This window comes from Asterias amurensis, chromosome 3 (assembly GCF_032118995.1).
Source record: "Asterias amurensis chromosome 3, ASM3211899v1".
NCBI classification, from domain to species: Eukaryota; Metazoa; Echinodermata; class Asteroidea; order Forcipulatida; family Asteriidae; genus Asterias; species Asterias amurensis.
The window spans coordinates 20,305,040-20,317,104 of NC_092650.1; the positions used below are offsets into that span (position 1 = coordinate 20,305,040).

The 12,065-nt window shown below is 39.0% G+C and overlaps 1 protein-coding gene across 1 annotated transcript; it reads left to right on the forward strand.

The window, feature by feature from the left end:
- Positions 1 to 227: 227 nt before the first annotated feature.
- Positions 228 to 7,792, forward strand: LOC139934945 (lactadherin-like). Its single transcript, XM_071929372.1, has 6 exons — positions 228 to 282; positions 551 to 664; positions 2,402 to 2,527; positions 3,414 to 3,610; positions 6,773 to 6,914; positions 7,371 to 7,792. Exons 3-5 carry the CDS (start codon positions 2,434 to 2,436, stop codon positions 6,911 to 6,913), a joined length of 432 nt encoding a protein of 143 aa, XP_071785473.1. The 5' UTR covers positions 228 to 282; positions 551 to 664; positions 2,402 to 2,433; the 3' UTR covers position 6,914; positions 7,371 to 7,792.
- Positions 7,793 to 12,065: the final 4,273 nt, after the last annotated feature.

Genomic DNA, 12,065 nt, shown 5'->3' on the forward strand with positions numbered 1-12,065 from the left:
TTATAACCATTTTACGCTTAAAATTTGCATTTGGTAATAAATAATTCAAGTAAAAAATGCACCTCTCCGCGCGGCTTTTTCAGTCGAGAGTCAAAAACGGCTTATCTATAATGACCCCTTGACGTCAGTGGCGATTTGCCCTAATTGGGTTTGAGCACAGTTCTCCACGCTTTTCCCCACATCAAATAGCCACCAATGACATCACGATTTCTTTGTTGCGCGGGTTTGTTTGACCTCGCATTTTTGAGAATTTCGGCTTGGAGTGTTTCGGAGAAACGTGAGGTACGAGACTCGTTATTTGTTTCTGTTTCCTGTGGACTGCATCTATTACAAAAATGTTACAACTATAATAATTTTAAACATTCTGTAGCAGTTGTTTAAACAAAGAGATCAGTGATTAAAAATAAGCCATACTCTGTCTTGAGAACCTTGACATGCTGCAAGTGAGTATCCTTGTCTATCCATACTTGTCCACTGAGAAGCTGGTTTTGTTAATAAATAAATTAACTCCTTGTACCTCCATTTATACACGTTCTTTCTTTTTTTTTAGTTATCGAGTTCTGTAACCCTAATCCATGTCTAAACGGCGGATCCTGCATTGATAATGTTACCAGTTTTACCTGTAACTGTACTGGCGACTACAAAGGTGACACCTGCTCATCAGGTAAACAATTAGTTTTAGGATTATTTACAATGAATTGAAGTCAATCAATCAATCAATGTACATTTATTTTCCATGTCGACAATAACAACTTATTCTATTTCATAACATTCGTACAAGTCTTCAGAGGGATTGCATTCCTTCCTACGTGATGGCATGCGGATCACACAATACATTCAAAGGTTGTATTGTTAATCAAATAAGTCCATGGGGCAATGCCCGTATTTAACGGCCCGGACACAAGTCCTGAGCCATCTTTTCTGAGGTCATATAGTTTTTTGACCAAACAGTATTGGGAGGGTTCAAAACCCAGCAGCGGGCGGGACCCTCTTAGACTTGTACTTCATTATTATTCATATAATTACAATTAAATTTCATTCATTCATACAATTTTTAAAGCATACAGTAGAACACAAAATAATATCAATGAGTATTGAATGGACACGTTGCCTTGGATCGGACGAGTTGGTGTATGAAATTCATCTGAAAAGCGTTTGTTATAAAATTCATATGGTTGGAAAGATGTTTTTTAAGTAGAATTTAGTGACTACGCAAAATGGTCGACTGTGTTAGATCGCAAAATCTGCTATTTTTGACGGTATTAACGTCAATGTACAATTTACAATGCTGCGTTATGCCTCTGCGCAGGGTTTTAAGAGAAAACATAGTTTGAATTCAGTCTGCTTATGAGTTAACAAAAATAGTTATTACGAGCTTTTTTAACCGGGAACCATTTTATGTCCTAAAACAGTTGAACACAATCATAATCTCCGACGACTAACTGATTTAGCCTTTAACCCTAATCAATCTGAAGCAGAGTCTGCACGTTTCGCCATGTCATGACATGTGTTTAAAATAAATCCGTAATTCTCGATATCGAGATTGATATTGTTTTAATGTTTTCTCAAAAAGTAAAGCTTTTCAAGGGATAATATTTCTAGAGAAGTATTTCACCATTACCTTCTGTAAACCCTGTAAGTTATTTGTAAAACTGTAAACCACTTTATTGTGCTAGCGCAGGCAGACGCTTTAGAGTGGTTATAATGATAGTGATCAAAACACCTGCATCTCATAATTCTGCATGGTTGACATTCAAGATGGTTTGCCAGGGGAGTGCTGTCTGTGATTAAAGCGCTGGGCACTATCGGTAGTTGTCAAAGACCAGTATTCTCACATCTCAACATATGCACAAATTAACAAACCTGTGAAAATTTGAGCTCAATTGGTCGTCGAAGTTGCGAGATAACTATGAAAGAAAAAACACCCTTGTCATAAGAAGTTGTGTGCATTCAGGTGCTTGATTTCGAGGCTCAAAATCTAATTCGTAGGTGTCGAAATCAATTAGTTGAAAATGAATTCTTCCTCGAAATTATACGTCACTTCAGAGGGAGCCGTTTCTCACAATGTTTTATACTATCAACCTCTCCTCATTGCTCATTACCAAATAAGGTGTTATGCTAATATTATGTGTTTTGAGTACTAACTATACCAATAGTGTCTACCTGTAATTTAACAGTATATTGGGGGCATACTTTGTAGATATTAAGATACTTTTCTATCCAGAAATAAGATACACTATGTAATAAAAAGTGTTTTGTTACCAGATTTTGTTTATTTCAATATTGCTGGCCTTAACACCCTTTCCCTTCCGAAAACCTTTCTGTTTTTTTGCTGATAGCAAGTTTACTTCGTCAAGGAAGCTATCTTACTATTACTCATCGCTTTTTTATTTTAATGTAGTTTGTCCAAAGCAACTTCAGAAACCTTTTGGCATGAAGAGCGGAGAAATTCCAGATGACAATATCATTGCATCGACGGTCGACAGCAATTTCACTAAAGCTAGCAATGCAAGACTTGACTTTAAAGGTACAGTTCCTATTACAACAAAAAAGAGAAGTAGAGAGTGGAAGCACCTATTTTATAATAGAAACAAACTAATATCGTCTTCGTAAAGTCTTTAGCGCACGTATCTACCAAACAAGGTACTCAAGGCGCTGAGTATAAACAAACTTTCAGGGAGATAGGTCATTGCCCTGATGAATTCCGTGACGCATTATTATTAAGCGCCTTATAATAATTTACAAGGTGCTAGGCGCATATAGCAGCCACAGCCAGGAACACCGGGGCGAACCCCCTTCTCTTTTCGATAAGTGCGCTGGGTTATTTTACATGCATTTACACAACACATGGAACCAACGGCTTTACGTCCCATCCGAAGGACGAAGCAATGGTTAAGTGTCTTGCTGAAGGACACTTTCACTATAGTGTCACGCATTACAACTTTTGCAAGTTTGGCTGAAGAACATCTTGTACAGTGATAAGCCCTTTTTGCATTGGACTTAATTTGGGTTAACTAACCGAGCCGATGGGTAACTTACCCATTTTAAGTCCAATGTGAATAGCCCATGGGTTGTTTAACCGGGCCAAAGGTGCCCAGGAAGATTGACCCGGTTAGTTTAACCGAGCCAGAAAGTCCAATGCGGACGCGACGACTCGGTTAAAACCCGCATCCGTCCGTGACCCGAAGAAGATGACATGTTTTGTCGTGGAAGAATAAGATTTTCATGATTATCGAACTATTCAACGTAGCAAAAATCAGGAATGCAACTCTTCATCTGAAAAAAAAACCGGAATAATTTTTTCCGTACACGAGTTTATAAGTTCGAAGAAATTACTCCAAAACCAGTCGCCTTTTGACAGAAGCAGCTGTACATTGTGACATATCTTGATTCTCATCTCTTTCAATATCAAGGTGGGTGGTGCGCATCAGATTCCGACCCGACTCCATGGATACAAGTCAACCTCAACGTTAAGGTGTACATCAGTACTTTGATAATACAGGGATTCAGTGACAACCACTATGTTGAAACTTTCAGCATTAAGTACGGCGACTCTACATCATCTTTGACATACTGGAGAACTGGCATTACAACTGGATCCATTCGAATGGTTAGTACCGCGACGTATAAATACCGATCACGAATATGTTGCACACGTATCATGTCATATTATACAAAAATTGACTGCTTCGAGTGCTATGGTTAAAACTATGACTCCCGAGGTGATCCCCGGAGCGTTCTATTTTCCCGAGGCGAAGCCGAGGGAAAATAGAACGCTACGGGGATCACCGAGGGAGTCATAGTTTTTAACCATTGCACGAGTAAAAGCAGTCAATATTTGTTTTATAACACCCCAAACATTTCTAAATACTGTACTATTATTATTAACAGATTATTTACAGACCTGAATGCTACAATCCACGGACGACGCGAATACAGATTGCAAACACTTTTACTGTGCTGCATGTATGTAGTGTCGTGCAATCCGAAATGGTTACAGACTATTAATTTATCATCCTCGTACACGCAACAGACGTATGGGTACTGCACGCCATAGGCTAGTCTTCGGACTAGCGCATGGCAAACCGACGCACTATCACACGGCCGTCGTCTAGCAAAACTAAGACATGTCATGTGACGCGCTCTAAACCAATGAGCAGGCAGAATACTTGCAAGGGGTGTTATAATAGTACTTACAGGATCATTACATTATTGGTTTTTGCTAATAAAACAGTTGCTGGCAGTGTAAGCACTTAATGTAATCCACCATACATAAACTGACTAACCTGTAGAAGTTTGAGATCGATCGGGCATCTGGGCCACGAGAGAATAGTGAAAACCGATTACAAATTTTGCATTGTATTGATGCCAAAATAAATGAATAAAACGTTTTCTGAGCGATAAACTCCAAACGCGAAGTTGGACTATATATTTCTCATCAAATAATTATGACATTTCAGACAAAAATATTTCAAGGGATGTTTCAAATATCATCATCATTAGACCGTGTAAGTTTTATGTAAATCACGATTTGTGATCTTCACGATTTTTTTTCTTGCCCGAACTGTAACGTTCCTTTAACACTCTTGTGGGAGAATTGCGAAGTTGAGGGACGATTTTTTTTTTTTTGCGTTTTGGTGAATATAATTAAAGTCACTCACACCCCAATGTGCAATCACTCGGCCTGGAACCCTGTTCATTCACTCAAGCCTTGTGGAAACTACCAAAAATGGCTTCTATTCGCAAGTTGACACCCCCTTGAAAAAGATTCATGCACCCTTACCTAAGATATCGATGAGTGCGTTATCACAAACACCTGACTTTCAAAAAATAGTTAATGGTCTGATGTTTCGAAGCTAGTCCACGAGTTTGATTTTGAGACCTCAAAGCTTAGAATTTGAGGTCTCGAATTCAAGCATCTGAAAGCACGCAACAAAGGACCAATCGAGCTCAAATTACACAGGTTGGTTATTTTGGGCATATGTTGAGGTACACCAAGTGAGCAGACTGGTATTTGACAATTACCAATAGTGTCTAACGTCTTTAACTAACCACCAATTCCCGCCGCAACCCCCAGGATCCCGGCGGATTTTAAAGAATTACATAAATCATGAATATGTCAAGAGCTCATAAAACCCAAGTCCCTTGCTCATTAAATTTGCGTATAAAGACAGCCCGTCAGGATAATAATAATAATAATAATAATAATAAGGATCCTATTGGAGAAAATTGCAATCGAAGCACCATGCATTTTGCGACTTTTGAAAACTTTGCATTTTAGACATCTCAGGTTAGCTGTAATGGCGACTGTGAAAAGACCTTTAACGTCGATGTTAAAGGCCTGCTTGAACGGAAATGTCAAGTCGTGAACTTTGATGAATTTCACTTAAAATGTTTTCGAGGCATATGATTATAAATAGAATTCATTTGTGTAAAAAAAAACAATCATTTCGACTGCTTTATCCAGCGAAAAGCCCCGTTACGTAATTACTCTCTAAACGTCATAGTTGGGAGCTTCAATTTGTAAAGCCGCTTTGTTGCAGCGTGAAGGTATAACAAAGCAAACTCCCAGACATGACGTCAGCGGCATTGTCCTTTGACGCGCGCCGTCAAATGCAGAAGTGTTTTTAGTCTATCAAAACCTTTTACGTTGGAGTCTGATTTTTTAATCGATAATTACGAAAATGTTCAGAAGTGTACACATATCAAAAGTACTTTAAAATGGTGAACAAGTGCATTATAAACAAGTTAAAATACCAATTCCGTTAAAAACATTCCGCTCAGGTAGCTGTTTAAAAGAGAGTCATGATAGTCCAACAAGGTGGGCTAGACAAACATTTATTTTATAAAAGCACTTAAATCGCATGGGCGCCGCCATTGTTGTTTGGCAAGTTGTTTGTGACGTCACAGTCAAAGCGCGAGCGTGTAGTAACTTTGTGATTGAGTGCGGGCGTCCTTTGTGATGTCACAGTCACGGCGCGAGCGGCCAGTAACTTCGCGCGTACATACAGTACAGAACAATGCAGGGGGAGCTAGGCACGACGACAGGACGAAGACTGTTTTTTTAGAGCACGTTGTGTGGACAGGGAGATGGGACATGTGACAGGAAAATATTAAACTGAATGGGGGGATCAAGCCCATAAAACGGGAAAACCCCACAAACGGGACCCGCGCGAAACTGGAAAATATGAGTTATTGGCAAACATTGGCAAGAAAAGAACAATGCCAATGCAGGGGATCGCGGGGACGGGAGACAGAGAGAGGCACGGAGGCGTGGGTTAGATATGGGACGGGATAGGGAAGGGGTACACGGTGGGACAGGGAGTTGGGGAAAAAACGAACGAGGCTGGTGAGGGGGGAAAAGCAAAGGGGTTTGAAAACTATACAGGACAGAAAATAATCAACTAAACGAAACGGGATATAAACGCTGGGAAAGAACCACTATCGGGATCCGCTGGAAATTGGACAATATGGATGGGATCGACAATGCCGAAACGGAAAAAAAGATGGACAAGTGTACGATTTCACAAAGCACTAATATTCGTCTTAACTTAGGATGGGTTGTTTGCCACAGTGATTTGTATTGTGACCCTTCCCAGCCACTTTAGCCCTCCCCTGTACACAACGCTACACTTGCAGCATTTTTACGTCGAGCTTTCTAGCGGGGTTGCCGCGCGAAGCGCTGCATCTCGCTAGTCATGATTAATTTGGGCAATATTGGTATCGTTTCTTTTTTTTTTATTAATTTATGACTTGGTATCATTATTAACAGATGTACGGTAATACTGATGGCGATACTCACGTGACCGAGAAGTTTTGGCCTGTGTTGCACGCACAGTATCTGCGCATCAATGCAGAATCATGTGTAATGTCCCGATGCTGTATGCGCTTTGAGGTGAAAGGATGTCGGTAAAGTAAGTAGGTGTTTAAAGGCAGTGGACACTATTGATAATTGTCAAAGACTAGCCTTCACAGTATCTCAACATATGCATTAAATAACAAACCTGTGAAAATTTGAGCTCAATCGGTCATCGAATTTGCGAGATAACAATGAAAGAAAAAACACCCTTGTCACACCAAGTTGTGTGCGTTTAGATGGTTGATTTTGAGACCTCAAGTTCTAAATCTGAGGTCTCGAAATCAAATTGGTGGAAAAACACTTCTTTCACAAAAACTATGGCACTTCAGAGGGTGCCGGTTCTCACAATGTTTTATACCATCAACCTCTCCCCATTATTCGTCACCAAGAAAGGTTTTATGCTAATAATTATTTTGAGTAATTACCAATAGTGTCCACTGCCTTTAAATGAATGAAATAACGACCGATCGACTCCATTGAAATAATTGTGACCTACTTTCTTACACAACAGACACCGTCATGGATTTGAAGATTATATTTAAATTGGTGATAACAAATAATTAGGGAGGGACATCGATGGTCAACATAACGGTCATCTCAGCCCTCAATTTGTGTAACACCGACTCTGATATTAACTACAAGTTCCAACTATGGTGAGTCGTGGGTTTGTTACGCCAATATTTACCCCCTAAAATTACAACTCACGACCAGGGCCCAATTTCATAGAGCTGCTAAGCACAACAATTTGCTTAGCATGACATTTTTGCCTTGATAAAAACGGGATTACCAACCAAATTTCCACGTGATTTTCAGGATAAGCAAACAACAGCTGAATATACCAGTAACAAGCAATATGCAACAAATGAAAATTTGGTTGGTAATCCTGTTTTTAGGAAAGAAGAAATTTCATGCTAAGCAAATTTTGGGGCTTAGCAGCTCTATGAAATTGTGCCCTGTGTTTGAAGTCATGATATTGTCGCTTATGATTACAGCACTATCCAGGACCTGTACCCCTAGTTGTGAATGTGTACGGCTTGTTGCTAATTAGGTTTTCTCGGTCAATTTCGGCAAATGAGCAGCCAATTTAACCACCAAGCTATTTTACTTCGCGCGAAATCGAATGCTACTAAAAAGAGTCATTCGATTTCGTTTTATGATTAGTCAAATGTAATGTTGCGTCATTCGAATTAACAAAATAATCATTCAATTTAACAATTCATTAAAGCAGCATTCAAATTCGCAAAGGCTTCTTGAGGCGTGTGCGTCACGAAAAAGAATGACGGACGCTAAAATGATCAGAGTGCTAAAGGAATTTGAAACGTCTCAAAACGAAATTGAATGGCCGAATTCTGAATTTGAAACGCAGTAACAACCGGAGAGGCAAAACAGTTTCAATTCGAACGCATGAAAATCATTTGTCGAATTTGACCGGGAAAACCTATACTAATAGACAACTCGTTTAAAGGTAGTGGACACTATTGGTAATTGTCAAAGACTAGCCTTCACAGTTGGTGTATCCCAACATGCATAAAATAACAAACCAGTGAAAATTTGAGCTCAATCGGTCATCGAACTTGCGAGATAATAATGAAAGGAAAAACACCCTTGTCACACGAAGTTGCGTGCGTTTAGATGGTTGATTTCGAGACCTCGCATTCTAAATCTGAGGTCTCGAAATCAAATTCGTGGAAAATTACTTCTTTCTCGAAAACTGTGGCACTTCAGAGAGAGCCGTTTCGAACAATTTTTTATACCATCATCCTCTCCCCATTATTCGTCACCAAGAAAGGTTTTATGCTAATAATTATTTTGAGTAATTACCAATGGTGACCACTGCCTTTAATATATAATTATTTACATAACTGTAGAAACACAGGAAGAAGGCCGGTGTCGCATGCAATGATGTCCTCTACGCAATACTATCCGGACGACAATATTGCATATGCAATAATGTCCGCCGGACGGTTTTACATGCGATCGTGTCCGGGCGGACGCTGATGCAAAATGCAATTGTGTCCGCCCGGACACATTTGCATATGCGGTTGTGTCCGCCCCCGTGCAAAGCTGTCCTCGTAGTAAATTCAGCGCCCTTGGTCGACGAAAGGTCGCTACCCTAGTGAAACAGATATTGAACACTGAGGGCGCGCTTGGCTTCCCAACATTAACGAGTCTTGTTTCTGCTAACGATCCTTAATCAGCCACTCTATAAATGCATTGTTATGGCGCATCAAAATCCACTGAATATGATAACGATCCACGAAATAGAATGTATGACTGCAGAATATTGGCATATTTTTTAGGGTGATTTTAATACCAAACAATTCTGTCGTGGCATTTTACGGATGTTGTATTTTCGATTCCATTCTGAAATGAAGGGTGCACGGCACTACGCAGACAAGATTCGTGCTTCAACAAATTGTGAAGGCTCTCAACTTTTTGTTCCGAATAATCTTAGCAAAAAAATCCAATAATGAATTTTGTACATTATTATATCATGTGTTTCTGTGCTTCAACTTTTAAGGAGGATAGATAAATTGAGGCTATAAAGTTGGTAGTATAAAGGTTTCCTCGGCAAGTGAGCAGCCATTTTAACCACAAAAGCTATTCTATTTCGCGCGAAATCGAATGCTACTAAAAAGGGTCATTCGATTTCGTTTTATGATTAGTCAAATGTAATGTTGCGTCATTCGATTTTAACAAAATAATCATTCAGTTTAACAATTCATCAAAGCAGCATTCCAATTCGCAGACGCTTCTTCATCAGTGATCGGTGTCACGAAAAAGAATTAATTTGACTCGACTCGAAACGAATTTGAATGGCCGAACTCCGAATTTAAAACGCGCAAACAACTCGAGAGGCAAAACAGCTTTAATTCGAACGCATGCCAATTTAAAATCCGGTTCGACAAAGAACAGCATTTGAAGTTCTATTAGTAACCTATAAAGCCATTCGTGGTTTAGCACCAACATACATCCAAGAACTCATAACCATGAAATCCCTCTCTCAGTCTCAATCAACCTACCGTCTCAGGAGTTCTCAAGATCCCACATTGTTATCTCACCCATCTAGGAAATCTAGGGCTACATTAGGTGATCGGGCATTTCTATACGCCGCTCATAATCTGTGGAACAATCTCCCACCTTGCATTAGACAGTCTTCTTCACTTAATGTATTTAAATTTAAGTTAAAAACCCATTTGTTTACTTCACTCATTTAATTCATTCTTGCTCTGTTTGTGTATTTGTATTTGTTGTTCATTTTTTCTCTGCATTTTGTTGTATACCTTGTAATGCGCAGTAGAGTATATTTATGTAGGTAACTGCGCAATATACATGTCCGTTTTATTATTATTATTATTTATTATTATTTGCTGAAATTGACCGAGAAAACCTATATAAAACTCGGGGATTTGAGGGATGCTTATAAAATCTGGCAGCAAGACTTTTATCAATTTTTTTTTGTAGCAAACATTTCCAAAATAACAATAGTCCAAAATGACGAGAACGTGCAGGCCAAGTCCATCAAGACCGAGGCAAGGGAAGGCTGTTGGTTGACTTGTCAAAGTCTGCTTAGACCAGATAACGTTGCTGAACAATTATTTGCTTAGCAGAAAGGCGCAGGATGCCAGACACAAAATTAATGGTACACGGGATATAATGTCTGGTCAACCCTTTTTGTGGTAAGCATAATTTTACTGTGCTTAGTTTATTGTGTGCTTATAGTCTGCTCTTGGAAATTGGCTCCAGGTAGCGACCTCACTTACGATGTTACGGCATAGTGGATTGAACTTAAAGTGATAAACATTTACCATTTAAGTAGTGATGTTTTAAAGCACTTTCATTATTATCTTCATAGTGTATCTTCAAAACTGTTAAAGAGTATAACATACTGGCTCATAAAGTCAGTGAGTTAATAGAATAAATCATTGTTAATCTTTTTGCTAGACATTAATCAATTACAAGTGCAATTATTCAAACGAAATTAAGTGGTTTAAAGTGGTTAACTAGACATGTCAAGTAAATTTTAATGTTCTATTTATATTGTTAATTTTTGATGTTTTTATCTTTTTCTTCAAAACATCAACTGCTTAGAGACACTGAACAATATTGGTAATTACTCAAAGTAAAGATTAGCTTAAAAAAACTTATTTGGAATGAGCAATGGAGAGCTGTTGATACTGGGTGTGTTCGATTAGCTTCCCTGTCGACCCCGCGTTGCTCACTCGGGTTAGCCCTAGCCCTATATATAGGGCTCTTCCGTTGTACACAGATACAGAGTCCTAAGGCGCGTTTCTGTGGCGGAAAATGTTCAAAGCTTCACAACTCAAATCCCAACCGCAACAAGCCACTTATTTCAACAGATTCACATTCCATGGCGGCATACGTTTTTCTACGTTGGGTTTTGGTCCTCATATATTCCTCACAAATCCGTCATTTTCGTGAAAAAATGCAGCTCCCAACGTTAAAAAAATTCCTGTTTTGATGGTTTTCTCACAGTGTTGTTTGTTGCCGTGCGTACGCGTATACATTTGCGTACAGACGCACGATGCAAGACGCAAGAATTCTCGGTCACCGTATCTTGACTGCACAGCGTTAACACGCAACCACAACGCAAGATTTGCGCGTTGTGCGTTTTGTCTTGCGTAAACACGGCAGACTGTGAGAGTACGAACTGATTGAGTTTATTTGTACGATAGCAGTACTCTGTCTTTGCATAACTGTTCATATAATATATGCGTGTAGTTCGTTTTAACAAAGAGAATTCAAGAAAAAAAAAAAAGATTACGTCTTAAAAAAGTAAAATGTGCTTGTATCCGTCGAATTAATTTAGGTTTTCCGGTCAAACAAGTGGTCAGTTTAACTTCTATATCTTGCGAAAAGTATTTGCTCTTCAAAACACACTCGATTTCACTTAAAGTGTAAGCAGTCGCTTGTATGTATCATGGGATTAAACAAATGATACCAGTTTACAATCCACTCGATTACAGTCAAATTTGCTGCAGTTTTTCGTTGAATACAGCTGAAAACAGTAGAAAACAGCTGCTCTTATCTCTACAACATTGATTGCCTTTTCACAAACGGCTAAAACGCCTCATGGGTTTGAAGGCAGTGGACACTATTGGTAATATTGTCAAAGACTAGTCTTCACAGTTGGTGTATCTCAACATATGCATAAAATAACAAACCTGTGAAAATTTGAGCTCAA

Excerpts from the sequence above, each read along its gene's own strand:
- LOC139934945 (XM_071929372.1), top strand. The coding sequence starts at position 2,434 with ATGAAGAGCGGAGAAATTCCAGATGACAATATCATTGCATCGACGGTC. Across the intron at positions 2,528-3,413 it reads TGCAAGACTTGACTTTAAAG|GTGGGTGGTGCGCATCAGAT; the intron begins GTACAGTTCCTA and ends TTCAATATCAAG. Across the intron at positions 3,611-6,772 it reads CAACTGGATCCATTCGAATG|ATGTACGGTAATACTGATGG; the intron begins GTTAGTACCGCG and ends CATTATTAACAG.